We start from the raw sequence: 27,599 nt of genomic DNA, 5'->3' as shown, positions 1-27,599 counted from the left end.
TTTCTATAATTTTAGAGTGACCTTCAAGGGATACGGATTCTGAGGTGTATAAAGCTTCCGGCAGGGGCAAAACAACTTTCTTGTTCTAGATCCGGCAATGTGTACAATAATCCGCACCCACACTGATTTGATTAGTAATGCCGCTTCTTATGGCCGACATTTAACCTATCTTCTTGGTCGGACTAACTCCTCGATTCGTCGCTTTTCGCTGGTTTCCACTTCCCGTAGACGAGACACTAATCCGATGCTAAACCCGTTGGGTTCTGTACGTCCTGTGCCTGCTGAATCCGCAGAATTGACGACCAAAAATATCCCTAGAAACAATAAAAGGAAAGTACTGCTCACTCAACATAATAATAATAAGGAGCCATAAATCTCTAGCTTATTGGGCACGCTTCGCATTGTCTTCACACATCAATTGATTAAACTCCAAGCTCCCACACACTCGCACTTACAACCAATTGTCCATTGTACAAGTTTCCTAATAACGGAGGGGTGGTGGCTCCCTTTCCATTGTGCGTTCAAGTAAATTGTAGATAATGGGAGACAGTTCTGTTATGCAAACTACAGTTCATAGCACAAAGTATTACTATTGTTCAGAAAACTCATGAGCAACTGGGTTAGTAGTAATCTCATGGTAGAAGCAAACCGCATATTAGTTCGTCAGTGTTTTAATCCTCCTTTCCCCACCTCCCCCGCTATCTTTCCCCTTCCCACTATTTATTCATAACTATCAGAATTCTGTGTGTTGATAGCTCCCTCTGTGGATTGCTGCCTCCGCATCCCAAGATAACGAGTTCAAACCCAGCAGAAGTCGTCTCGTTTTTCGAAGGACGGGAAAGGCTTAATTCGTCACTCGTAAAAGTTATCTGGTGACATATTTGATCTTTACCCGACAGTATTAAAGAGTCCCGGTTTCTCTGCCATCTAGAGGAATAAAACGGAATGTTTAAATTGATATGGAGGGAGTCTAAATGGTGTTAAACATTTCTGCAACATGATGGCTTAGACTATGTTATTACCGGTTTTATTATTATTATTATTATTATTATTATTATTATTATTATTATTATTCTTTCTTCGTTATGGCCATTCATAGAGCGCGTTTGAACTTGTTTTGATGGTTTGTGCCTTCTTATCCTCCCAAAATCTCTTCATGAATGCACTGTGTTGCATCTTGCGTTCTGTCGACCACTTTCTACCAGTTGTCTTTTTTGGTTTCTCCCTAAATTTATGATTGGCTACTTTTGTTCTAAAAGATCCACGATTTTCCATGATGTCGTCTGTGATATTTATTTCTTGGAGGTATGCCTTAGTTTCTTCTAGCCATTTTATTTTGACCTTCTTTGAGTTGATTACTTTGAATAATCTTTTGGTTAGTCTGTCGCTGTTCATTCTGTAGATATGGCCATATAAATTAAGGCGCCTTTTCCGTACGGCATCAGTAAACCTGTCGGTGAAGGAGTAGAGGTCCGCTGTTCTCCTCTTAATCCACATTCCATTTTCTCTCGTAGGACCATAAATTTTCCTGAGAATTTTCCGCTCCTGCTTTTCAATTTCTGTAATTTTAGAGTGACCACCTAAGCATATGGTTTCTGAGGCATATAAAGCTTCGGGCAATACAACTGTCTTGTAGTGTCGTAATTTTGCATTTCGCGATATGACTCTTTTGTTGTAGTAATTCCACGTCAGTCTGTATGCCTTATGTAGTTTGGTGTTTCTTTCTACACTACTGTCTAATCCTAATGGTAGTATAATTTCTCCAAGGTATTTGAAGGAGGGCACCTGTGAAATTGTGCCGTTTTCCATTATTATTATTATTAGATGCGAAAAAGACCAGAAAACGGATCACGCAAAGCTCACTTAGAAGTTGTGCATTTCCTTCTTTGCCAGGCAGCCTTCAGTTTTTCTCTCATCGTGGTTCTTCGTTCTTCTGTCCACTTAGCTCCTGTCTTCTTCTTGTGGTTTCTCTCTGACTCTACTTCCCACTTGTTGATTTTCGTTCTGTAGCAGGTTCGGTTAGCGATGTCGGCCACTTTGATTCCTGATTTTTCCAGGTCTTGGCGGATTTCCGTTGTCCACCTATTTGTTTTGATGTTTTCTGTTGCCTCAAGTAAGATTCTTGTCAGTCTGTTTTCTGGAAGGCGTTTGATGTGTCCGTAAAATTTCAGGCGTCTTTTTCTGATGTCGGCCGCAAGGTTTGAGAGCTCCTCGGTTTTTGTACGAGATTGCAGTCTATATCCTTCGTCAGTCAGTTTTGGGCCGAGAATTTTTCTGATGATTTTACGTTCCTCTTTCAGGATGTCTTCGAGTACTGTTTTCTTGTGGAGATCCAGTGTTTCACTCGCGTATAGTATTTCAGGTTTGATCACAGTGTTGTAATGTCGAATTTTGGTGAAGATTGAAAGGCATTTTTTGTTGTAAATATTTTGCGTTCGGCCGAGGGCTCTCTTCATTTACTGGATGCGGACCTCGAGGGCCTTCTGTTCTTTTCCTGTTGGTACTATAATATCTTCGAGATATCGGAACTCGGTTACTTTTTCGATTGTGCCAAATTTCGTGTTCAAATTCTGGAGGCTGCAGTGGTTGCACATGACCTTGGTTTTTGAGAAGGAGATTTGTAGGCCGAATTTTTCTGAGCATTTCTTGAGAGTTTCGATTTGGCTGATTGCCTGTTGTACGTTTGTTGCAAGGATAGCGAGATCATCTGCGAAAGCGATACAGGAGATTTTTACATGTCTTCTTGTCATACTTCATGGTTGCCAATTTCCTTGAGCTTTTAGAGCTTGTTCCCATTCTCTCATGACTTTGTCCAGGGCTATGTTAAAGAGTAGTGGGGAAAGTCCATCTCCTTGTCGGACACCGGTTTTCATCTGACATTTTTCAGATATATTTCCCATGAATTTTACTTAGGAGGTTGTGTTGGTGAGAGTTAGTCTGATGATTTTTTGAGTCTTGTTGTCCAGTCCGTACTCACTCAGTGTTTGGAAGAGAGATTGCCGGTCAGTGGAGTCGTATGCTTTCTGGAAGTCCACGAAGGTGCAGATTGTGGGTTGTTTTCTTGTGTGTCGTAGTTTCAAGATGGTTTTCAGGTTGAGTATCTGTTCTGCACAGGATCTGTGGGGCCTGAAGCCCGCTTGGTATTCGCCTATGAGTGGTTCTAGTTGTTCCTGTGTTCTTTGGAGGAGGACTGCAGAGAGGATTTTGTATGTGACTTGCACATCTGTTCGGTCACCTTTTTTGTGAAGTGGAACGAGGAGGGCGTTTGTCCAATTTTCTGGTATTATTATTATTATTCTTTCTTCGTTATGCCCGTTTACAGAGCGCGTTGGAACTTGTTAGCTTGATGATGGTTTTCCTTTCTTCTTCTCCTCCCAAAATCTCTTCATGAACTCGTTATGCTGTTTCTTGCGTTCTTCTGTCCATTGCTTCCCTGTGGTTCGTTTAGCCTTTTCCGTGAACGTGTGCTTTGCAACCAGATTCCCAAAACCCTTGCGATCCCTGATGATATCTTCTGTGATATTCATTTTTTTAAAGTCCTGCTTTATTTCCTCTAATCAGCTTATTTTGACCTTCTTTGATTTAATTATACCAAGCAGTTTTTTGCATATCTAGTGTCGTCCATTCTACAGATGTGGCCATAGAATTTCAGTCGTCTCCTGCGTACGGTAACGGTGAACTTGTCGATTCCTTTTGATCCATGTACCATTTACATGAACGGGCCATATATTTTCCTAAGAATTTTTCGTTCTTGTTTTTCAATTTCATCAATTTTAGAGTGGCCTCCTAGGGATGTGGTTTCTGAGGCATACAAGGCTTCCGGAAGAACAACAGTCTTGTAATGCCGAAGTTTTGCATTTCGTGACATCACTCTTTTATTGTAGTGGTTTCATGTTATTCCATGTTATTCAGTATGCTTTCAGGAGTTTGGTGGCTCTTTCTAAATTAGATTTCCTGTCCAATCCGGATGGTACAATGATTTCTCCTAGATATTTGAAGGAAGGGACCTGTGTGATTATTCCATAATTTGTCTGTAGTGGGGATCTTTGGATATTCTGGTGTCCATTAGCCATGATATGAGTCTTCTCATTCGATATTTGGAGGCCTGTCTTTGATGCTATCTCATGTAACTTCTCAATGGCATACCTGGTCTCTTCACTAGTCTTGGTAAAGATAGCTAGATCATCAGCAAAAGCTAGGCACTTCACATTAATTCTTTGTCCCCGAGTACCAATGTTTATACCTTGGATTTCTTTTCCCCATTCCCTGATGACTTTGTCTAACACTAAGTTAAAAGGTTGGGGAGAGGCCATCTCCTTGTCGAACTCCTGTATGCACTTCAAAAGGCTCTGATAGTTCACCTAGAAACTTCACTTGAGATGTTGTGTCTGTGAGAGCCTGGCGGATTAATTCTGTGGTCTTATTGTCCATACTGAGCTCTCCTAGGGTGTCCACAACAGTTTGTCTGTCGATAGAGTCATACGCCTTCTTAAAGTCCACAAAGGTGACAAATGTGGTGGTACTGCGGCGTGTCCTTAATATCGTCTTCAGACTCCAAATTTGCTCAGAACACGGTCTACCTTTTCTGAAGCCTGCTTGGTATTCACCAATCAAATGATCTGTTTGTTGTTCTACTCTGTTTAATAGCGCTTTAGTTAGAACCTTGTATATAACTGGTAAAAGGGATATGCCTCTGTAGTTGTTGGGGTCCGCTCGATCGCCTTTCTTATTTAAAGGATGGATAATGGCATTCTTCCAGTCCTTCGGCATCATCATGGTCTCTCCCATGTTTCTGTTAAGAGTGTATGAATTCTTCTGATGAGGTCATCTCCTCCTATTTTCAACATGTCTGCAGTTATGCCATCGTTCCCAGGGGCTGTATTATTTTTGAGAGATTGGATTATCTCATTTATTTCTTGAGTTGTTGGGGGCTGTGAATCTGGGTTTGGTGGAGGTCTTTCAAACTGTAGTCTTTCAATTGGTGGATCGCAGTTCAGTAGATTTTGTAAATAGTCAGCCAGTATCTTGCTGTTCTCTTTACTGTTTGTCTCTATTGATCCGTTAGGTCGACGGAAACTTCATGTTGGTGGTTTTTACCCTGATAAGTCCTCACGAAATGTCTTGTAGAAACTCCGAGTGTTGTTTTTCTGGAAATCCTGTTATATCTCTGCGAGTCTGTTTTTCTCGTATGTACGTTTTTCGCGGCGGATTGTTTTTGAGGTCAGTTTTTGAGTCTTAAGGAAATTCTGCCATCTGTCGACTGTTCGGTGTCCGTTCCAATGATTCCATGCTTTGATTCTGTCATTGATAGCTTCATCACAGGTTGTGTTCAACCATCTGTGTTTACGTTTCCTGGGTGGCTGTCCGAATTTCATTGCTGATGATTATAATGTGTTGCGAATGTCTGGCCACACCTTAGGATCTTGATCGTGTATGTCACGTACGAAAACGTCGGCGTTCTTCCTCAAACAGTCCGGATCCACTCTTGGAAATCGGTTGCCTTTTGGTCTGGATCTGTTTGGTTGGAACCTAACCTTGATTTGCGTAAGGCAGTGATTCGAATCGACGACTCCCTTCCGTACTTTAACATTCTGAATCTCTTACGGAAATAGCAACATGATCAATCTGGAATTCCCCTAGTAATGGGTTAGGTGATCTCCAAGTTTTCTTTTTATGTAAAGGTCTCATAAAGTGCGTGGACATGAGTCTCAGCATGAATGATGTACAAAAGCTTATTAGACGTTCTCTATTCTTATTAGTCCACCGATGTGCAGGATGAAGTCCTACGATTGATCTGTATTTCTTCTCTCTGCCAACCTGTGCATTGAAATCCCCTAATAAGATTTTAACTTGATGGTTAGGGATCTTGCTAGTAGTTTCTTCAAGCAGTTCCCAAAAGTCTTCTACTTTCTGAGGATTTTTCTTATTGTCTATGGTAGTGGGGGCATGGGCATTTATCAAGGCATATGCTTTGTTGCTTGATTTCACTGTAAGCACTGAGATTCTTTCACATGGTGATGTAAAGTCGATGACTGAATCTAAGATGGTTTTCCTTACTGCAAAGGCCGTCCCAAGTATTAATAAATTCCCTTTGATATTTATTGCTGGGTTACCCTTAAATATCCTGAAGTTTTCAGAGTCAAAGTGGTTTTCATCTTGAAATCTGGTTTCTTCGATCGCTAGGATTTGAATATCAAATTTGTCCAGGGCGTCAGTCAGTTGTTTAAGCTTTCCAGTTTTCAGCAGTGTGTTGATGTTAATAGTACCAAGGAAGTTCCTTTTTTGGGGGTGAAGAGATTATGAGAAGCTCCGATTCTTCTCAGAAGCATGTTGTTCCCGATCCCCCAGAATCCGACGATCGGGAGAAACCGGACCTGCGTCCGGGGCCTGGGGTAGTTGCATTGGTAGCGTGTGTTCCATCATGCTAGGGTTACAAGTTGAAAATACAACTAGTGGTGATCTTTTGGGAAAGATCACGAAAATACACCTCGATTGTTGAGATCGAGAGGTGCCTCGAGATGTTCGTGGCTGTGGGTAGGCATTTCCTCCTAACCCAAAAGGTTATGGTTTTCCCACCAATACTCGGGTGGCTGATTGCAGTGGTTTCACACTGGGCGATGGGGTCGCCACAACCCTACGCCATATTATTATTATTATTATTATTATTATTATTATTATTATTATTATTATTATTATTATTATTATTATTATTATTATTATTATTATGTCATCCTCGGAAGCCCAGGTTCGATTTCCGGCACTGCCAGAGATTTAAGAGTGGCAGGAGGACTGGTATATGGTTAAATGGTACATGCAGCTCACGCGGATGTGCTTGAAAAGAAGTGCACCACCTCGGGACGAGGATACGATTTAAATTATTATTATTATTATTAATAATAATAATAATAATAATAATAAGATGTTGTATAAGTGTATTTCGAGTATAATGGGGGTCGTGAAAATTAAATATTAATTTATACATCATATTAATAGCATACACGTGCTTATATGCAGATGACCAAGGTACATGGTACATAATATTTTAGCTTCCATTGTAATTCCTTTCCTACTATCATATATAACGCAATTCGTTTCGTCTCATTAACTCCTCTGATGAGGTTGTCGTCAGAAAGGGCATACGGTTGTGTATTACTGTACACGTTAGTAAAATTATTTATAGAGTGTGAAATTCTGTTTGTGCTGTCAATATTTTTTTGTATAAAGTGTTTTATGTACATTGAAAACCGAGCTATCGGAGCTACGTAACTGTTGATTTTTAGGGCAAAATTATTATTATTATTATTATTATTATTATTATTATTATTATTATTATTATTATTATTATTATTATTATTATTATTATTATTTGCTATTTGCTATTTGCTTTACGTCGCACCGACACAGATAGGTCTTATGGCGACGATGGGACAGGAAAGGCCTAGGAATGGGAAGGAAGCGGCCGTGGCCTTAATTAAGGTACAGCCCCAGCATTTGCCTGGTGTGAAAATGGGAAACCATGGAAAACCATCTTCAGGGCTGCCAACAGTGGGGTTCGAACCCACTATCTCCCGAATGCGAGCTCACAGCTGCGCGCTCCTAACCGCATTCACTCCTAAAGCCTTTTCTATCCCATCGTCACCATAACTGTGTCGGTGCGATGTATAGCTGAGTGTAAAAAAATAAAACATGCTTGTATCGTAGGTAGCGCCCCATGCTCACAGATGCACCAGTCGCCTATGAAGCAACTCGAATGACGTGTATCAGGCCTCTCTGAAGGCCACACACCATTGTATTATACCATTAACCCTGAAAGAGTCGCGCGGGGTGTTAACACCCCCACGTACATTTGTACATTTGGGATCGAGTTAATTTAGCCTGCTGTAATCTCTTATATTCTCAGAGTGACCTTGACCTTGGGTTGATCGAATGCTTATCATCAGATTGCTGTGACAGCCCTTAGCACATGGGATGTACTGTAGTCATACCCTCGCGCGACCACATTTCTGGCTCAGTGCTTATTTCTCGCTTGAGTGGTGAAAATGTGTAGCTATGAAAGACAGGAGTCTAGAAAACGGGATCTTTTATAAGATTACAGTTGTGAGGCAGATTTCAATGAATCAGATCCCGAAGAACGTTACAGTTGTGAGGAACTTACCTAAAACAGTTATAGAGAGACTGATAGTGAAGAAGATAATGGCGAACAAAGTAATACCAATTCAGTTCACATGAAGGTGGAAATAATTACTTGAATAAAGAAAAACTAACTGAAAGAAAGATCCTATTCTAAGGAACGTTCGGACGCGTCAACAAAACATAGTGTAAAAGCCCGTGGTAAAAGTATTATGTCAGTGCTCGAGTGTTTTCCGCTATTCGTGGGTGGTACAATGATCAGAACTGCACAGTTCAAAAGAATTAGGGGAACATGTTTTTGAACGTATGCTATGCTCCACAAAATAATACCTCTCACCCAGGTATATTACCAACTAAACCGTTATTCTTTACCGATGAAGTACACAAACGAACAGCGATGGATTCGCGTTTAGTTTCAGAACACAAACGAAAATGTCCAAATAGGGGCGAAAAGAAAGTGGTAACAGTCCTCCAGGGTGGATTTTTATAACAGTTGGAGAGCTTCAGTATGGTGTTTTTCTTCCACGAGCATTTATCACAGTTTGGCACCTACGTGGCATGCTCCGTATAAGTCTACGGAGGTCACGTTGCGGTATCAGGTCCCAAACTTCAATGAGAGCCTGTTCGAGGTCTTGGAGAGTCTGTGGTGGAACAGGACTCCCACGAACTCTTTTGTCAAGCCTATCCCACACATGCTCGATGGGATTAAGGTCGGGACTCATTCTGGCCATTCCATCTCTTGAATGTCCAGTTCTCGCAAGTCAGCTCTGGTTATGCGCGCTACATGAGCCCTAACATTGTCGTGCATGAGTACGAATTCAGGGCCAACACCGTATGTAGCAACCAACACATGTTGTAGCAGTATCTGCTCGATGTTCCCTGCAGCGGTAAGATTACCACGGACGACGACATGATCCGTACGACCATAAATAGTGATGCCACACCACACCATCACAGAACCTTGTCCGAATCGGTCGCCTTCCTGGACAACATTTGGCATGTACAGCTCATCACGGCGTATCCATACATGTTGACATCCATCACACTGTGTCAGGGGAAATCTGGACTCGTCTGTGAACAACACAGGTCCCCATTGGCGAAGTTACCAGTTGACGTGGGTACGGGCAAACAGAAGGCGAGCTGCGCGATGTTGCTGCGTTAAACGGGATACTCGAACAGGACGGTTGAGTGGTAAGGACACTTCTCTTAACACTGTGACTCTCCTGAGGTCTTGTTGCAGTTCTCTGGCAGTTGCTGAACGACGCCGCAACGCACAGATGGTCAGATATCGGTCATCCTTTGAGGTTGTCATGCGTCCACGACCTTGTCCAAGCCTCCTTGTGAATTGGCCTGTCTCACTGTAGCGATTCCACAAGCGGCGAATAACTGACGGAGAGACATGGAGATTCACAGCAACACGACGAAAAGTTCATCCTTCCTGGATCAAAGTGACGGCCCTTGCGACTTGAACTTCATTAAGATGTCTCATGGGATGTGCTGGTTGACGTAGAACGTGCTCAAATGACCACAGTAGTCTGTGTACCTCACAACGACACACGGACTCACCGCTATTCACTTTGTTTTGAGGGGTCACCTGACAGTTTAATGCATGGCTACGCCTACAGATGAAGTATAACTTCGATTTGACATACCCTGAGAAGCTAAGGTCTCAATGTATCAAGGTATGCTGTACGACCATTGGAACCCCATCTACCAAATTAACGTTCACACCAGACGTTACGAAACATGTTCCCCTATTTTTTTTGAACTGTGTATTATTCTACCAACTTCACAAACATTTACATTGACATTATTGCTGGAAATTACTCGATAGATCGCGATGCTCAGCATACCGATGAATCTGAAATAAAATGTGTGATTGATTTTCTGATGCTAGCAGGTGTTTATCAGTATTCTTCAGAATTGTTGACATTGTAAGAATTGACACGCAGATCATATTTTCTTCAAACAGCTGAGGAAAAAAAACTTGTAAGACGTATATTCCTGTGTGAACTTGGGAGAGAATTAGTGAATCTCACAGTGCATAGAAGAGTCTATACTGAAAGCCTACCAATGACCATTCGGAAAAAAGTGGCGAAAGTAACTGGTGCCGATGACCTAGTAAGGCGATAAACATCCGAGAACGAGCTCCGGAACAATCACGATGCACAGGATGCCCTAGAAAGCAGGGATGGCAAACCTTCACAGAGTAGCGTGTCCATTACTGTTGGCAGTCTTGAAGATGGTTTTCCGTGGTTTCCCATTTTCACACCAGGCAAATGCTGGGTCTGTACCTTAATTAAGGCCATGGCCGCTTCCTTCCCACTCCTAGCCCCTTCCTGCTTCATCGTCGCCATAAGACCTATCTGTGTTGGTGCGATGTAAAGCAAATTTAAAAAAATCTTTTACCGTTTGGTGTGCCATCGGTTATTTTCCTTTAAAATCATCATGAAACCCCTGATTTGACTTCATTTAGGTATTAGATTGCATTGCATATAAATCCATTCGACTGAATCTTTCATGATTTTTATTTTGCAAACATCGCAGTATGTTGAGTGCATTCGTACATGTCTTTACTCGAATTTGATAACAGAAACATTGGGTGGAATTCAAAAATGTTCATATATTGGCTTCTTTTCTACTGAAAGGCATAAATTAAGAAATCATATTATTTTCATGTGCTTGGCCCTTTGTAGATCTTTGTTATACATTTAATGATTTTCATATGCTAGTCTGTATTGTAAATATATATTACACATAATAACATATTATTTTGGAATTTTTAAAATGTATAAGTAGTACTGTGAAATGAGAGTTGGGGTGTAGTCAGCACTCTGCACGGTGACTGAAGTTACAAATGAGCGGGCAACTCCATGAGGGCTAAAGTTAGGATGTGATAACTGATCATTCACTCGAGTGTCGTGCAATTCTATCTGGTCATACAGTTTCCTTGTGAGATGAAAGACATGTAAGATAGACCAGTAAATGGTATTATATCCCAAGAATATGTAGCATTGATTGTCAGTGTTTATTATTATTACAAGATATTAGAATCATATACATTTCACCTGGCACGTTGTCTCCTCTCAAACTTTTTCGCTCCCCTCCTAGCCATTCGTGCGATGGTGTTTCTACAAAGACAGACTCTCAGCCTGAATTTTCAACACAGTGATTTCCTCCTGTTTTTGAACTGTTATCAAACTAAACAATTTTTAGTCTAAGAGGTCCGCAGCCTCACTATTAGCACTTATTGTTTTGTTTCCGTCTGTATCATTTCTTTTCTTTTCTTCTTAGGTTTAGCACGTTTTTTGGATTAAATTATGTTCTATATTAACCTTTTTTCTCTCAGTTTGTCTCAGCGAGTTATTTATTGCTCCATCTAGTGATGTAAATATTGTATATTGTTAATGTTTTTATTTCTGTTTGTCTCTTTTGTTTTGTCATTTGTTCCTTCATTGTGTTTTTATCACATTTTTAGCTTGTATTATGTAGATTACTTGAAACCCCCTTATTTCACTGAAGATGGCTCAAATGAGTCAAAACATGTTTGAATTTTATTGCTCCACCTAATGATGGAATTATGTTTTGTATTGAATTAGGAGGATACATTTAATTTTTTCCTTTGTAAAGTGTCAGTGTTTATCTTCATTCATTGTGAGAAAAAAAAAATAACTTGTCACACAGTTCCACTTAGAGTAAAATAAAATATGCTCTCAAATTGTTTCAGACCATCAGAACTGGTTTGGTATGGATGAGAACCTGGGACCTGTAGCAGTGAGCATCAGGAGGGAGCGTATTGACCGCTGTACTGGACAAAGTGACAGCAGTGCAAACACCGGTCAAGTTCACCAGTATAGACTGCTCATCCGAACTAGTGAAGTTAGTATAAAAAAATAAAATAGAACAAAAATAAAAAAATATATATATATATTGATTTCATGAAACAAATATAACATTAGTAATTTATTAAATTTTTAATGCAAAAAAGTAACTCTTAGTTACTTCAGTCTGCCAAAACTAATTTTGAATATATAAAATTATAAACTATCTGAAAGAGAAAACCTCTATTAAAAAAAAAAAACGGACTGAAGAATCTAACAGACAGTTAATTAACTGAGTCAAAAGTGAAAAGAGGTGGCATTAGGTATTGCAAATTTTAGATTTTGTCGGTGTGAATGATATATATTTAATTACATATTTGAACATAATATGTAGTACTACTACTGCTACTACTACAACAGCCACTAAGGAGTGAGGTAGTTTCCTGTTGTTTTCCTCACCTGCCAGAAGTTGCTATTCCATATCAGTCTTCTAGGCCCACTGAAATGCATGCACTAACCAACCCTATGAGCAACATTAATATACCATTCATAGCAGCGTTCTGGCTGCGTAAGGAATGGCATTACTAGGATCTCTCATACTTCAGTCACTTTCATATTGTCAAAGCCAAGGATAAGACTGAAACAGGTCAATGAAAGTAACAAATTTGATGTAGCCCATACCAGAGAAGACATGCACTGTAAATAGCTGGTCTCACCAGTAAAGGTATAGAACATACAAAAATGTTCCAAAATTATGAACAAAGATTATAAATAAAAATTACTTATTAAAATAAAGAAATAAATATGTGAACTGGATTAAAGCCACTTATATATATTTAACTGAGCCAAGCCTTCTGCCAAATTACACATTTTTGGTCTAGCCACATGGAAGGGATTAAATGAATTTTTGGAGCACCTAAATTCCATTAACAGAAATATCAAGTCCACAGTGGAAGTAGAAAATGAAGGTAAATTACCTTTTCTTGATGTGTTGGAATACAAGAAGACTGATGGTACACTAGGCCACGCAATGTACAAGAAGCCTACACATTCTGAAAGATACCTTCATAAGTCCTCACACCACCACCCCTGCCAAAAAGCAAGCTCTCCTTTGAATGTTATTTACTAGGGTGAATAACGTTGCAGACACTGATAATCGTTCAAGAGCATTAAGAGAACTGACAACATTCGTGAAGATAAACAACTATACGTCACGAGACATAGCACGAGCTGTGAAGATCAGGGAGCCTAACAGGGATAGTACAAACCAGGACTACAGAAAAAAGTATTCCTTCCTTATGTGGCATGTATAACTGACAGAATAGGGCACATTCTTAGGAAGTACAACATAATTCCAGTTTTCACCACAGACTGGAAGCTCAAATCCCTGTTTTGACCAGTCAAAGAAAAACCACCTCTTGAAACACCAGGCGTCTATGAAGTTCCTTGTTGTTGTGATTGCTCGTATATTAGCATGACAGAAAGGCTTGTTAGCACCAGGGTGAAAGAACACATCAGGTCAGTCAAGAATGTCACTCTTTCATCCTCCACGGAAAATGCAATAAGCCAGTTTGCCATAGCAAAACATTTCTACAGTACAGACCATGTAATCCTCTTTGACCAGGCGAAGGTAATTGCGCCTGTAAAAGACTTCTATGCTCGACGTGTAAGGGAATCCATAGAGATAGAGCTGCTCCCAAATCATATCAACAGAGAAGACGGCTTCAAGTTATCAAATACATGGAGACCTGTACTACAGAAATACATGCATAACATCGCAATGGCACAGTGCGACGCACTCAAGAAACTGTCGACAGAGGGTGGTGAATCATTAACTTCCCTCCCAACCAACACAGCACAGCGTGACAATCCCTGAGTCCAGTTAGTGGGGGGGGGGCCATGGATAGTATGTTCATGACTTCCACGTTCCTTCCAAGAATTTCTTTGCTCACTGTCAGAGGCAAACCTTCACGTGCCCTGATGAAGGCCCATTTAATTTGGCAGAAAGCTTGGATTAGTTAAATATATATGAGTGGTAATCCAGTTCACATATTTATTTATTTATTTTAACAGAATGAGAATGAACCTACGTTCATTAAAAAATTACTTATGTTTTTACTATTCATGTATTAGACCTATGTCAACTTAAACATCAGGTAAGAAAGCTAACAGGAGACAGATGGAGAACAGAGACTTCCTGTGTAAGCACCGTTTATAGTACACATAAAAGGAACACGTAAATCTAAAATTTGTGGCTGCAGTCTTTGTCAGCGGAGAATGGAAAAAGAATGGTAGTGATTATTGATGACCAGTAGATGCTGTTTTTAGGTAAAGTGAAGGGGATGGGGGATAAGCAAGACTGGAAAATAGAAAAAAGGAGCAGCTATCTTAAGTTAAGGCTGGATGCTTCCCTGGACCTGAGCACTATTTGATGTCCAACTCTGTAATCTTGAAGGGTAAGGGGGTGAGGAGATGGGAGTAAATGTACAAGGACTTAAACTGTGAAACAGTCATTAAATGTGGTTTAATGTAGCTAGATGTAAATGAGGATGGGAAGATACATGTTATGGGTTTTGCAGGTACTACAGTGACTGAATATTCATTTGGTTTGAGTGGTGGTAGTTAAGCCATTGTACAAAGCTGGGCAGAGTCTGTATTGAAAGTGATAGATAATGTTGGATGAAGTGCAATCATGACAACCTTGTTGGTGATGCTACACTTGTGAAAGTTATGCAGGTCTTACAGTGGATGTGTTTATAGGGAAGAGAGCCAGGTGTGGCTCATAATGAGTGAGAATATTTTTGAGGGTATGGTGGGCACCTGAATATGTCTGGGGAGTTTTGGAAGATTATGGGTGTGGAGGAAGGACTTTTTTTTTTTTTTTTTGCTAGTTGCTTTACGTCGCACCGACACAGATAGGTCTTATGGCGACGACGGGACAGGGAAGGGCTAGGAGTGGGAAGGAAGCGGCCGTGGCCTTAATTAAGGTACAGCCCCAGCATTTGCCTGGTGTGAAAATGGGAAACCACGGAAAACCATTTTCAGGGCTGCCGACAGTGGGATTCGAACCTACTATCTCCCGAATACTGGATACTGGCCGCACTTAAGCGACTGCAGCTATCGAGCTCGGTAGGAGGAAGGACTGGAGAAGGTTTAATACTTGTTGAAGACTAGGATGATATACAGTATAGTTATGACTGGTACTGGGTTTGGTTACTTGAGGAGTCTAGGGACAGACTTAATGGCTTGGGAAATCTGATGGTCAACCATTTGGGTGGTTAAACTCTTAACAGTAATGTCCTTCCTCAGGTTGTCATTGTAGGAGGCATTGGCTTTAGTCATCATCATCATCATCCTAAACCATCTCCAGTTTCCCAGGTGTGGTATATGAGCCTCCTCCATCTCATCCTGTCCTTGTACCATTCTTCCTCCACCAACTTGTCCCAATCATGACCTCTCAGCAGTACATCGCTCTTAACTATATCCATTTCCTTCGTGACCTTCCCACGGGTCGTCTTCCTTCTACCTTTCTGTCAAATTCCTTCCTTGCAGTTCTGTTTACTGGCATCCTCTTCATGTGACCAAACCACTTCAGTCTTGATATCTGAATCTTATTGAGGAGAGAATCATCTATTCCTACTTCTTCTCTAATTTTCTCATTCCTAATCTTGTCTTTCCTGGTTTTCTGGATCATAGTGCGTAGGAATTTCATTTCAGCTGCCTGAAGTTTGGAATTATCTCTGTTGGTCAGTGTTGTGGTTTCGAGACTGTATGTAAGAATTGGTGTATAATAGGACTTGTACAATGTCATTTTTGTTTTCATAGGTATTTGCTCATCCCACAGCAGGTGTCTTACCTGGTGGTAAAATTGTGTTGCCTTATTGATTCGATTGTTCACCTCATGTTTTGCTAGGTTGTCATTTGATATAACGCTACCCAAGTATTTGAAAACTGGAACGCTGTCCAGTTGAGCTTCATTTAACATGACTATTGGTTCTGCTCCTTCCCCATACACTTTCATCACTACCGTCTTGGTCTTGCTGATGTTTAAACCATATTTCTTAAACTCCTCATTCCAGCTTTGTATTCTCTCTCCCAATTCCTCTTCTGGGTCACTCCAGATTGCAACATCATCTGCAAATGTGAAGGCTTTGATATCTCCATTTTTTTCATTTTAATAGATTTCATTACTACATCCATTACAATAATAAATAGAAGTGATGACAATGAGCTGCCCTTCTGCACTCCTCTCTTTGTTTGAAACCAGTCTGACAAACCATATCCTACTTGAATACAGCTTCTGTTCCCACTATACAACATTTTCACTTTGTCTATGAGGCTGTCTCGCACTTGGAGTTCTTTCATGCATTGCCAAATTCTTTCCCTTGGTACACTATCGTATGCTTTCTCAATGTCCAAAAATATTAGAAATAAAGGCTTGTTCTTCTCCCAGTATTTTTCCATTAGCATCCTAATTGCAAATATAAGGTCTATAGTTGACCTTCCTGGTCTGAAACCATACTGCTCTTCTTCCAAAATTGGTTCAACAATATCTCTGATTCTGGTCTCTCTTATTTTTTCCAATATTTTCAGGACATGAGACAGTAGTGTGATACCACGGTAATTAGTACATTTTCGTCGGCTTCCTTTCTTGAACAGAGGTGGTAGAAAGTAATCTGTTTGCCCCAGATTTCAAGGCTGAATAGTAGAGATTGTCTCGTGTGATATGAATGAAAACTGTTATAGTGTAGATACTGTTTATGGTTAGTGGGTTTGATGTATGCAGAATTATAATAATAATAACACACTCTGTGTTATGGTACTATTTTGAGATTGATCAGTGAGCTCAAAGCTGTGAGAATGAATGTTCTTTAAAGTTCGACGGCTCCAATATTAACAGTGAAACTTTTCCCTGTTCAAACGTTGTAAGTACAGTTACAATTTTATATGTGCCATCTTTCTCCTGGGAGATGACATTAAGTTCTATTATTGCTGCAAGTTTGGGCTGCAGGAGATACATTTTTATATAGCGGAAAAATGTTGAAGTAATGGCTGTGGTGATAATCGTAACTCATGTAGGCTATTCTTGGACTCACGATGTTAATGCTTGGAGCCGTCGAGTTGATAGATCATTACTTTACTCGATTATATTTAGTTGATGACAGCGATACCTCAAATCCTAAGAGGAGGTAAAACAGCAGTAGCAGCAGCAGCAGCAGCAACAACTATAACTTAATTTGGTTGTTTCTGCCAGGCTGAGTAGCTCAGGCAGTACAACACTGGCCTTCTGATTCCAAGTTGGCAGGTGCAATCCTGGCTCAGTCTGGTGGTATTTGAAGGTGCTCAAATATGCCAGTCTCATGTCGGTAGATTTACCGGCATGTAAAATAACTTTAAAATCTTATGTATTCCTTAGATTACAATAGCATTAATTTTTTAAATTTAAAACATTTTTTAAAAATGTAAATTTTATTTTAAAAAATTAGATTTAAAAAATAAAAATAAATCAGTGCTATTGTAATCTAAGAAAATCATAAGATTTTAAAGTGGTGGAAAGGTGAAACGTACCAAACGTACAAGTTGGAATTTGTTGTATGTAATAATCATCACGGATCAAGATTAAATTTATTATTTCTAATAATGTAAAAGAACTCATGCGGGACAACATTTTGGCATCTCGGCATCTCTGAAAACCGTGAAAGTATTCATTGGGGCGTAAAAATGTAACATTGTTATTATTACTGCATTTTATTATTTCTTCTCTGCTTGTTTATATTTTGACAAAGATGGATTGGATGGATTGTTTTGGTACTTTCCTCTTGTCATTAATCTTGATAAATGTTTATTTTAGCTCCTGACGTTGCGAGGGTCAGTGCTGGAGGATGCAGTTCCGAATCTGAAGTCCTCTAGCAGTAACAAGAGTATGAATGCCAAGGAAGTGTTCGAGTACGTTGCTCCGGAGTTGCAGATATCTTGGTAAGAATATACTGTCATGAGCAATGTTTCGTTCTTTTATAGTTCTAAAATGCAGCGAATTAGAGAATATACACCTCAATGGTTTTTTAATACAGTCGAAAACGATTATAACAACAATGGTTGTTATAGCCAATAGTAGCACAAGCTGGTTTTTTGTTTTGTTGCTAAAAAGTCATATCTGTAAGTTTCAGGCTGCACACTTAAATGTTTACTTAACAGAATTCAGTTAAATCTTCAAAAAACATAACTGAAAGAAGTACTGTATTTATAGAACAGTATTTGTGGAATGAGACTGCGAGAAATTTCATTGGCTTTCACTTGAAGAATAGGTCCATTGATCGGCACACTATTTGTTCTTTGCTGCTTAAACCATCTAAGTTAAGATTCTTCAATATCTTTGTGCTCAGATGTTGTGGCATGCCTGGTTTTTAAATAATTTTCTTTGGAAAGAGACTGGATTTTCTCTCTGACCTTCAGAATTTTAGAAATCATTCAGTGTGATACAAACAAATCCTTCGCAATACTGATGTTTGTTTTCCAATTGTCTAATTGCAGTATTATGTGTGATTTTTCTACATTATTAAACACTTTCCTTTTACTTTGGAAAGTCTTCACAGTGATGTTTGCCTTGACTATTTAATAGACAGAGAGATTTGAAATCTACAGTAATAAGTGTTACATTGTTGTCAGCAATCGCCAAGTACGTAACAAACAAAAATCAACATTGGACGTTATAGCCGATATATTTTTCCGAAAATGTGGTTATAATACGTCTCGTTTTATACGATATGTTGTAATAAGTGACGTCGTACGTGCAAGTCTTTAAATACAGCTTTCACATAGGATTTGGACGGGACCGTTAGATTTCATTGTTATATCCAATACGTTGTTAAAAGAGATGTCTCTATAAATGGTTTTGACTGTATATATAAAAATGGTACTGGTAGAAAATTTGTTATGATTTTAGAATGAAAATGGTATGTTGCTCAGCTTCATTAGATACTGTTTTATTTTAGATAGTTCAAGGAGACGAAAAAGTTTATGATTGTATCTTAATGCTTAAAAACGTAGGTATGCTACTTATCTGTGTGCGAATTGAGTCAAATGGTGCATAGTTTTAGTTTAATTATTATTGCATCTTGATGGCTAATGAACTATCTAATTTACAATGATTTAAAAAGTAGAAATTTATGATCATGGCTCCTTCGTATTGTTCCATTTGCTAAACTTTTTGATTTTATGCAGTAATCCTCTTGAATCTCCGTGGCTACTTGATATCTTACCACTTGTTTTGGTTCTATGTTTATTTACAAAGAAATGATAAAATTCATTTTGTCAGAATGAATTTTTAAAAAAAAAAGATCACTGATGATGATACATGGTATGGGTTGTGTTCTTGTCAGCTTGCATTCAGGAGGTAGTGAGTTCAAATTCTGCTGTCAGTAGGCGTGAATATAGTTTTGTACTGTTTCCGATAATTATACCTGGCAAATGCTGAAGAGTGTGCCTTATAAGTTTATAAAAGTTATAAAATGTTTCTAGACCGTCAAACTATATCAATTTTGATAACTTTTACGAGCTAACTGTCCTTCATTTGAACATTATAAATAGATATTGTTGCTGTTTTCAAAATTGTGTGACTTTACAAATAAAAGTATTTATAAAATCCTCCTTCTAGGATTTTATAAATACTTTTATTTGTAAAGTGACAACCGTCAATACGGAATGAGATTTATAACTTGCAAAATTGTGTGAGTGAAAGATTAAGGGAGAAAGAGAAGATATTTTATGCTGTGTATGTTTTACTATTTTATATTTTTGAGATTTGATGCTGGGAGTGATATTTCTAATGTTTTTTCAGCCTGAGGCTAGGGGTGCAGGCTCCCCAGACAGAGGAGCAGCTACTTAAACTCGATGAACAAGGCCTCACATCACATTACAAAGTGGGTGTGATGTACTGCCGTGCTGGTCAGTCGTCAGAAGAGGACATGTATAATAATGAGGAGGCGGGACCAGCCTTCAACGAGTTTCTAGATACCATAGGCCAGCGAGTACGGCTCAAAGGCTTCGAAAAATACAAGGCTGGCCTTGATAATAAGAGTAAGTAACATTGTGATTTTAATAGCTGTGGTTTGGGTTAGTTTAATTTCATCTTAATCTGTGATTCACTCATCAGTATAATGTAGTAACAAATCATTTTTTGAAAAATCAGTTTATGGTAAAGTTTCTATCTTTTATCTTATATCTAATCCTTTATTACAAAAAAATATTCTCGGTGGGCTTACTATAAGACACAGCATACTTGAACAAATGTATTACTGCATGTAAAGATGGTTTCTCAGGAGGACTGATCCTCATTTCTATGAAGCTCTCCTTAAATTGAAATTTTCCCCAGATATCAACCATCTGTGTTGGTAGAGTTCCTCTTGCACCCGCTATTTCACTGTATATTTATTCTCAGTATATGAGGATATTGGCAAGGTTCACATGGCTGTGGTTGTTGCTCACTTAATTCTAGCCATATTATTTTAATATGACCCATTTAAAGTACAGTTCTTGGAAAATACCCACCTTTTATTTATTAGTATTTTATTACTTCTTGCTTAAATAAAGCAAGTTACAGCAAGGGCAAAGAGTACTACTACAATAAGCATGAATGCACATTTTGCAGTATTACTGTATGTACCTTATTTACTTGCTTTTTAGACTCCATTTTTGTCCCATTTTTTAGAAGCACAAAAAGTAAGGGGGTTCAGATATGTGAGAACCTCTCATTATCTATGGTAAACATATACTTGTGTAATGGACATGACCACAAAATGGATGGACCCCAGTTCTCCCCCAAAAAGTTTTGAAAAAATTTTCTTGCTTAATGGACTCATTTCATTTTACACAAAAATGGTCTTAGTGGATAATATTTAAAATCTTAAAACTGGATAGATTTTTGGACGGTATAAAACTAGTTAAAGTACTGCACACTCAGTTGTGAACACACACTTGCTGTGAAGCATAGCAATTATATTATTTGGCATATGGTTTGTGTAAAGGGGATGACAGTATTCAGTATTTTTAGAGCACGTGCAGTTATTATTGGCAATGGCGAAAAATAAAGGATGGAATGGTCATGTCATATCCAAGATTTTAAACAACAGTGCATGGTAAATCACTATTTGCAACTGATTCATTTTCATGCGCACAAAATTACCCAGTATTGTTAGAATGCCTGGTTTTACCAATAATTACTGCTGTACATTATTTCCAGGTTTGGGTCGATGACGTAGATGTTAGGTCCCTTTAAACAACAAGCATCAACATCATTTCCAATTTTAAGTTATATCATGTGTGTTTTGTTACATTAGCTACACAGGCAATGCTAGTTGTCGATTGATACATACATTAATACATAGTTTGTAGTTGCTACTTGTTTGTTATATCACTGTTTATGTTGGAGATTATTTCACATTTGAGATGGAAGTTGTTTTAATATGTGTAATTTTTCTGTTATAAATTCTTCCTTGTGTAAAAGAGGCTCCCCAGATTTTTATTTTAAAAATTGGAAAAGAAAAGTGTATCTATGTTTGCTGACTGATATTCAATATTTTTATCTTTTCCAATCTTCTTTATTGAATCACATCATGAGTTATGGCAAAAATTGACAGTTTCCTCAACTTAGTTATATAGTCTGGCACTTTGGTACTATGAATAATCTGCACACTTTTCTTTGCCACTTTCAGTTTCTCTTTTTGGATGTGCCAAGATCTGATATGTAGGTTGCATATTAAATTCTTTGACTGTTTTCCTTATTGCACGTTAGTTGCATGTATGTGAGTTAGCCTTAGCACTTGAGGTGGAGTGGTCGATGTAGGACGGGCAAGGAGGCCGCTGTTGTCAACACACAATCAGGTTCAACTTGCATCAGTATAACTCCACCTCCTAATCAAGAAATGTATTACAATGTGGCATCACCAGAACACTGTTTTATGTACAATATGCACATAATTTTATTTGCCTAGCCACTTACGGAGTTTTATAATTGACAATTAGTTGTTTTGCACAACAGTTTTTACATATGATTTTAATTGGACTTCATGCTTCATATCATGTTCACACCGCACCATTTTAACATTGAAGATTGACAAGACGCTATCACGTCGCGTCACAGTATACAAAGACTTTGCATTTACTTATTTTAATGTGTCCTTGCCTTATTTTTAATGTTATGTATTTGTATTTGTGACTGAAGATGTCCTATAAGAGGACGAAACATGTTTCACGAGTGTAATTTAATGTAGTCTTTGTACTAAAGACAAATACAGTATTGTAAAGGTAGAATTATAAAATCTAAACTTTCGCAAGTTGTTTTTCTTGTTTCTTTTTTTGTAAAAGAGACAAACTTTTAATATGTGGTAGAATTGCAATTCTTGTTTTACTTTGTATTCAATTCCATAGTTAAAGAAAACTCTTGCTGAGTAGCAGCTGACTGTTGCACTAAACAGGTCACTGTCAAAAGGAAGGTATGGCATTGTAATTTTTTGATTTTTCTTGTCCTGAAAAGCTAGGGGAGAGGGGTGTGTGGGTTATTTTTTCTGAAACTAGTACATGGTTTAATACCCCAAGGATTTATGGAAGTAGTTAATAATATATATTGTCTAAGTTGAGAAAGAAATTTATAAAGTATAACAGGAAAAGTAATGTTCTTGTGTAAGAAACTGCATTGATAACACCATGTGCATAAATTTTTAAGACTCATACTGAAAGGACACTTGACTGTAAACCCTTAACTGTCTCTTGATTTGTAATATGTAATAATGGTGATTATTCTTGTATGTTCTTGACCATAGTAAATTTTTTTCATTTCTGTTTGTTTGCGTTTTTCAGCGGACTCGACGGGGTTGTACTCTGTGTATGCCCAATACCAAGACTGTGAGATCATGTTTCATGTCTCCACCCTTTTACCTTTCACACCAAACAATAGGCAGCAGGTAAGAAACTTCTCATTTTGATTCTAAATACAGCAAATTATTTTTAATTCTTTCTTTCTTCTGTATGTTATGTATAATAAACCTCATGGCCTTCTTTGGACAAATGTTAGCAGTGTAAGCTAAGATGAAATTTAGGGAAATATTGAAAACTACAATCCACATTTTTCTATTCATATTTTATTAAAATTATTGAATTAAACAGTAAGAGTTAGTAATAAATAGGGACAAGTGCTGGGTCATTTTTACTTAGCATGTAGGCTACAGTATAATCTTGATTAGTCATTTTAATAAGACATGGAGAATGGATAACCTTTGTTTCTGTTCTATATTTAGTCAAGCTGAGAAAAGGGGAGTGAGAGGACTGGAGATTTATGAAGGCAAAGATGTGAAGGTCACAATTTCCATTTGTATATCTCTTTTCTAGATTGTTACATATAATTGATTTAATTTGATAATCATTTAAATAGAGATGGGTTTCTTTTCGTAGATCTCTTCACAAGAAAGGTGATAATTCATCACAAACTTAATGAAGCCAGTCACAGAAAAGTTCATTTTTCTCCTCTTTGTATTCTACTGTCACATTATGACATTGCTTGGAAAATGCAGTATGGAGATAGTAAAGTGTAGGTCTATGTCATATCTGTGAGAATAAATAACTCGAGGATTGCCTTTGCTGCCTTTTTAAATTGCACAATTTTGTGGGGTTAATGCTTGTATTATTCTATGCCATATTCATTGAGAGATAATATGTTGCATGATCTTTGCAGTTGCTGCGTAAACGTCACATAGGTAACGATATTGTGACAATCGTCTTCCAAGAGCCTGGAGCTCAACCGTTCACGCCAAAGAATATTCGTTCCCAGTTCCAACATGTGTTTATTGTAGTTAGAGCCATCAACCCATGTTCTGACAACACACAGTACAGGTATTTAATCTTTTATTATGGATTTTTGTGGAAGACCTTTTTAATCACATTCCTTTGCCTTTATGTACAAAATACATCAGAATTAAAGAACCCTACCTTTCATTTCATGTAGTTTTGAAGAACAAAGTCAACATTTTAAGACATGTGACTATTTTATCATTATTTCATATAGTGGGTATTTGACCAGATATTTGAGGTATATGATATTTGGAACATATGTCATATTTACTGATAATGAGACCTAAGGCGAGTGATGAGGATGGCAAGGCTATAAAGAAATGGGACAAAATTAATCATATTGAGTAAGGTAATGCTTTGAATATGTAGATTTAACCTGTAATTGACAGAAAGTATACTGAAGTTGAAAGACTATGCTGTGTATGAAATCCATGATTTGGATCCTACCTTCAGTTACTCTGTCCAGACATTGTGAGAGGTATTGTGATGATGGAGGCCTACAGTGCAGAACTGGTAGGCTACAATGCTGGTGCAGCAGTGAGACTTAGCAACTACGAATTAGAAATAATGTATTCAACATGTGTCTATGTTTGGTTCAATGATATCTATGCAACATTTTTCTTGGTTTACTTACTCTGAATTGGATATGCTACTGTAAATACTGGAGATATTTCAACATATTAAGTGTTTGCCCTTTATTTCTTCCAGTGTTGCAGTGAGTAGATCTAAAGAAGTGCCTGTTTTTGGACCACCAATACATGATGGAGCCATCTTCCCTAAGTCAAAAGCATTTGCTGACTTTCTTTTAGCCAAAGGTGAGAATAATAGTGGTTACTTTCCTGTTTCAGTCTTTTCTAGAAAATTGCAATATGAAATGATGCAAATTTAGTATCAGTGTCATTCTGTTAAATGCAAATGGTCAAATGTTAAAACATGCTTCGTGGTTGTTAATCCAAATCTTTACTGTAGAAGTACATACATAATCAGTCTACCTAACTAAAATATTAAAATAGAATTAACAGTTGAAATTGCAGCATAAATGTTAAAACCTATTGAGATAGGTATTTTTATATTTGAGAAATGATAAATATAGAGAATTAATTGCAATTCCAAAAAATTTTCAACCACTTCTTTGAATAACACAAGCCCTTGTGTGTGAGCCTGCTCAGGATGTTCACTTGATAACATTGACTTTGGCAACTTTCGGCTACACTAAAAAGTTTTCGGCAGAGTGAGTGTGTGTAACAAGCTACTAGATCTTCTAATAGTTTATGTTTAGTATGTAGTATTGTGTCACTAACAACATAAGGGACAGAAACGAGCTAAAATACAATATATCAAAGAAGCATGAGAAGTACTGTATGAGCTCAGCTCCAAACTCTTACAAAGTCTATATTCAAACTACCAGAAGTATAGCCAAGAATTTTTTCCTACAGTTACTAGAACTCATGGTGAAGCACAGTAAAGATTGGTGCTGACTTCAAAAGATATCTGTTTATAAAGAAATAATAATAAATTATAGAAATTAGTGATGATGATGATGATGATAAACATTAAATAACTGAGTAGCTATGAGCATTACAGAAACTTTTTTTTCTTTGTAGTGGCTTTCTCAGTAGATTTTTTGGTAGTATTTCTTTGAAGTTTGTTTGTGTTTTTGTTTGTTGAAATTTTTAATTTTACCTAACACATGGAGTTTCATGAAAATTTATGGGAATGTCACTTAAATGAAAGTAAAGACATCTGGAAAATTGCTTCGATATACTTATTATTAATAGTTTAAAAAAAAAAGAGTTTCAGTTCCATTCTTTTCATGAATGTTAATTAAAATGTTTATGAAAATTTGGAATTAGGTGGATAATACTTCTTAAAAAATGCTGTGCATTAATTTTTCTGTACATAGTTTATATTTCTGAGATACACTGTATTTAAATTCTTGTAATTTTTTATGTACTAAAATTTGGGATTTAAAGAACCCTACTTCCTGAAAAAATCCTTCAATCAAAAATGCCACACACATGTTTTCTAATACACAGTGACTGTGATACTTATACCATACAAAGTTTGTTCCATTTGTCAGAATATTATGGGAGAACAATGTAATTCAATATGTAAAATTGGAATTTTTGGAAAAGTAGTTTGGCAGCCTTGTGTACAGCACATTTGTGCTGTGTGCAAACAAAGTATTGTTAAAGTGATAGATAGCTTGAATTGAACAGAATAACTTTGTGGCAAAAAAGAAGAAAATCCTTTCAATTTGAAACATAAAACACTTTTTCACTAAAATGACTAAAATATTAATTTTTATGTGTAGACTGTCCCCTTAAGATTTTAATGTATGAGTATATATTTCAGTACCAACTATTTACATCAACGTTTTTAGATAGTAAAACACTTATGTAGCAAAACATGCACACAAGAACAGGTAACTCCAAAATGTGTCACAAACAACATAAAGAAAACTACACAGCAGTACAGAAAGCACAGAACTGAGCTAAAATACAATACATCAGAACATTCGCATGAGAAGAAGTACTGTATAAGCTCAGCTCCAAACTCTTACAAGTCTACATTCAAACTACTAGAGGTATGGCCAGGAATTTTCTCCTACAATTTCTGGAGCACGTGGTACAATAATATACATTTTACGTACATTTTTATATAATGCATAATTCAACTTATTTCAGTATACCGTATTTACGCAAATAATCCCCGTCACCGAATAATCCCCGCACCCTAACTTTAGATAGGCTTATTTTGAAAAAAGAGAAATGCCAACTTTGACGCAAAAAACCGCATCCCAATTTCGTGCCTCATATTTTTTTTTAAATGTGCGGGTATTATTCGCGTAAATATCCGTATTTACGCAAGTAATCCCCGCCACCGTATTTACACGAATAATACCCGCCACCGAATAATCCTGCACCCTAAATTTAGGAAGGCTGATCTTGAAAAAAATGCCAACATTAACGCAAATAAAACCCGCACCACAATTTCATGCCCCAAATTAAAAAAAAAAAAAATGTGCGGGTATTATTCGCGTAAATACGGTATTTTCAGATCATTTTGGCTGTTGTGTGAAAGACTGGGTTCTATTGAATGTTTTGTGCTCATATATTTATAAATGATATATTTACAGTGATCAATGCCGAGAATGCAGCTCACCGATCAGAAAAGTTTGCTACTATGGCAACTCGCACCAGACAAGAATACCTGAAGGACTTGGCCACCAATTATACCACCTCGACTGTGGTAGAAACTGGCCAGAAGTTTTGTAAGTTGATATTTTTATCTCTTAAAATAATTTATTTGCTTAAAATGTTCTGAGCATGCTCGAATGTCAGATTGGGAATGCAGTAGAGCCTTGATAATTCAAAATCTCGCCTAATTCGAAGCAGCTCTTGTTCCCGGAAACATGAGGTACGGTTTTGCATATTATTTAAATCGTTTAATTCGAAATATGCATAATTCATAATTCGAAGAACAATGTCAGTCCCGTTACCGAAATTCAGACTTTTAATTCGAAACTGCCTTTACATTTTGAAAAAAAAAAAAAGGATTTTACAGAGTAATTTAAATTCAAAATTTCTCTGTGTCATGAAAGAACGCGTCTTCCGGAACGTGAAGAGGTAACTTTGCGCACTTTCACCTACTTCGGTGTGTCTACAGTGTGCTTCATATCTCCTATGTTCGAGCGGAATCGTAATTATTTTGTATTCAGAGTTTTTAGGAACGCCATAATTCACAATATCACGTAACAGGCAGTGTGCGGAGAGGTAGAATCCGTGAACTCTGGCGATGCAGACA

General features: G+C 37.7%; 1 protein-coding gene across 8 annotated transcripts in view; it reads left to right on the top strand.

Moving 5' to 3' along the window:
- The window catches only part of LOC136881241 (signal-induced proliferation-associated 1-like protein 2), a 697,164-nt gene that overhangs the window by 608,398 nt on the left and 61,167 nt on the right, over nucleotides 1-27,599 (top strand). For all 8 annotated transcript variants that reach the window (XM_068229252.1, XM_068229258.1, XM_068229256.1 and 5 more), the window contains exons 6-12: nucleotides 11,858-12,009; nucleotides 17,803-17,927; nucleotides 19,789-20,027; nucleotides 22,806-22,909; nucleotides 23,677-23,834; nucleotides 24,501-24,607; nucleotides 26,932-27,066. In XM_068229252.1, the coding sequence (XP_068085353.1) occupies nucleotides 11,858-12,009; nucleotides 17,803-17,927; nucleotides 19,789-20,027; nucleotides 22,806-22,909; nucleotides 23,677-23,834; nucleotides 24,501-24,607; nucleotides 26,932-27,066 (1,020 nt within the window). The remainder of the gene's footprint in view (nucleotides 1-11,857; nucleotides 12,010-17,802; nucleotides 17,928-19,788; nucleotides 20,028-22,805; nucleotides 22,910-23,676; nucleotides 23,835-24,500; nucleotides 24,608-26,931; nucleotides 27,067-27,599) is intronic.

Source organism: Anabrus simplex, chromosome 9 (genome assembly GCF_040414725.1).
Source record: "Anabrus simplex isolate iqAnaSimp1 chromosome 9, ASM4041472v1, whole genome shotgun sequence".
Taxonomy (NCBI): domain Eukaryota; kingdom Metazoa; phylum Arthropoda; class Insecta; order Orthoptera; family Tettigoniidae; genus Anabrus; species Anabrus simplex.
The sequence above is the reverse complement of the archived record's forward strand: the minus strand, read 5'-3'. Positions and strand labels throughout refer to the sequence as shown.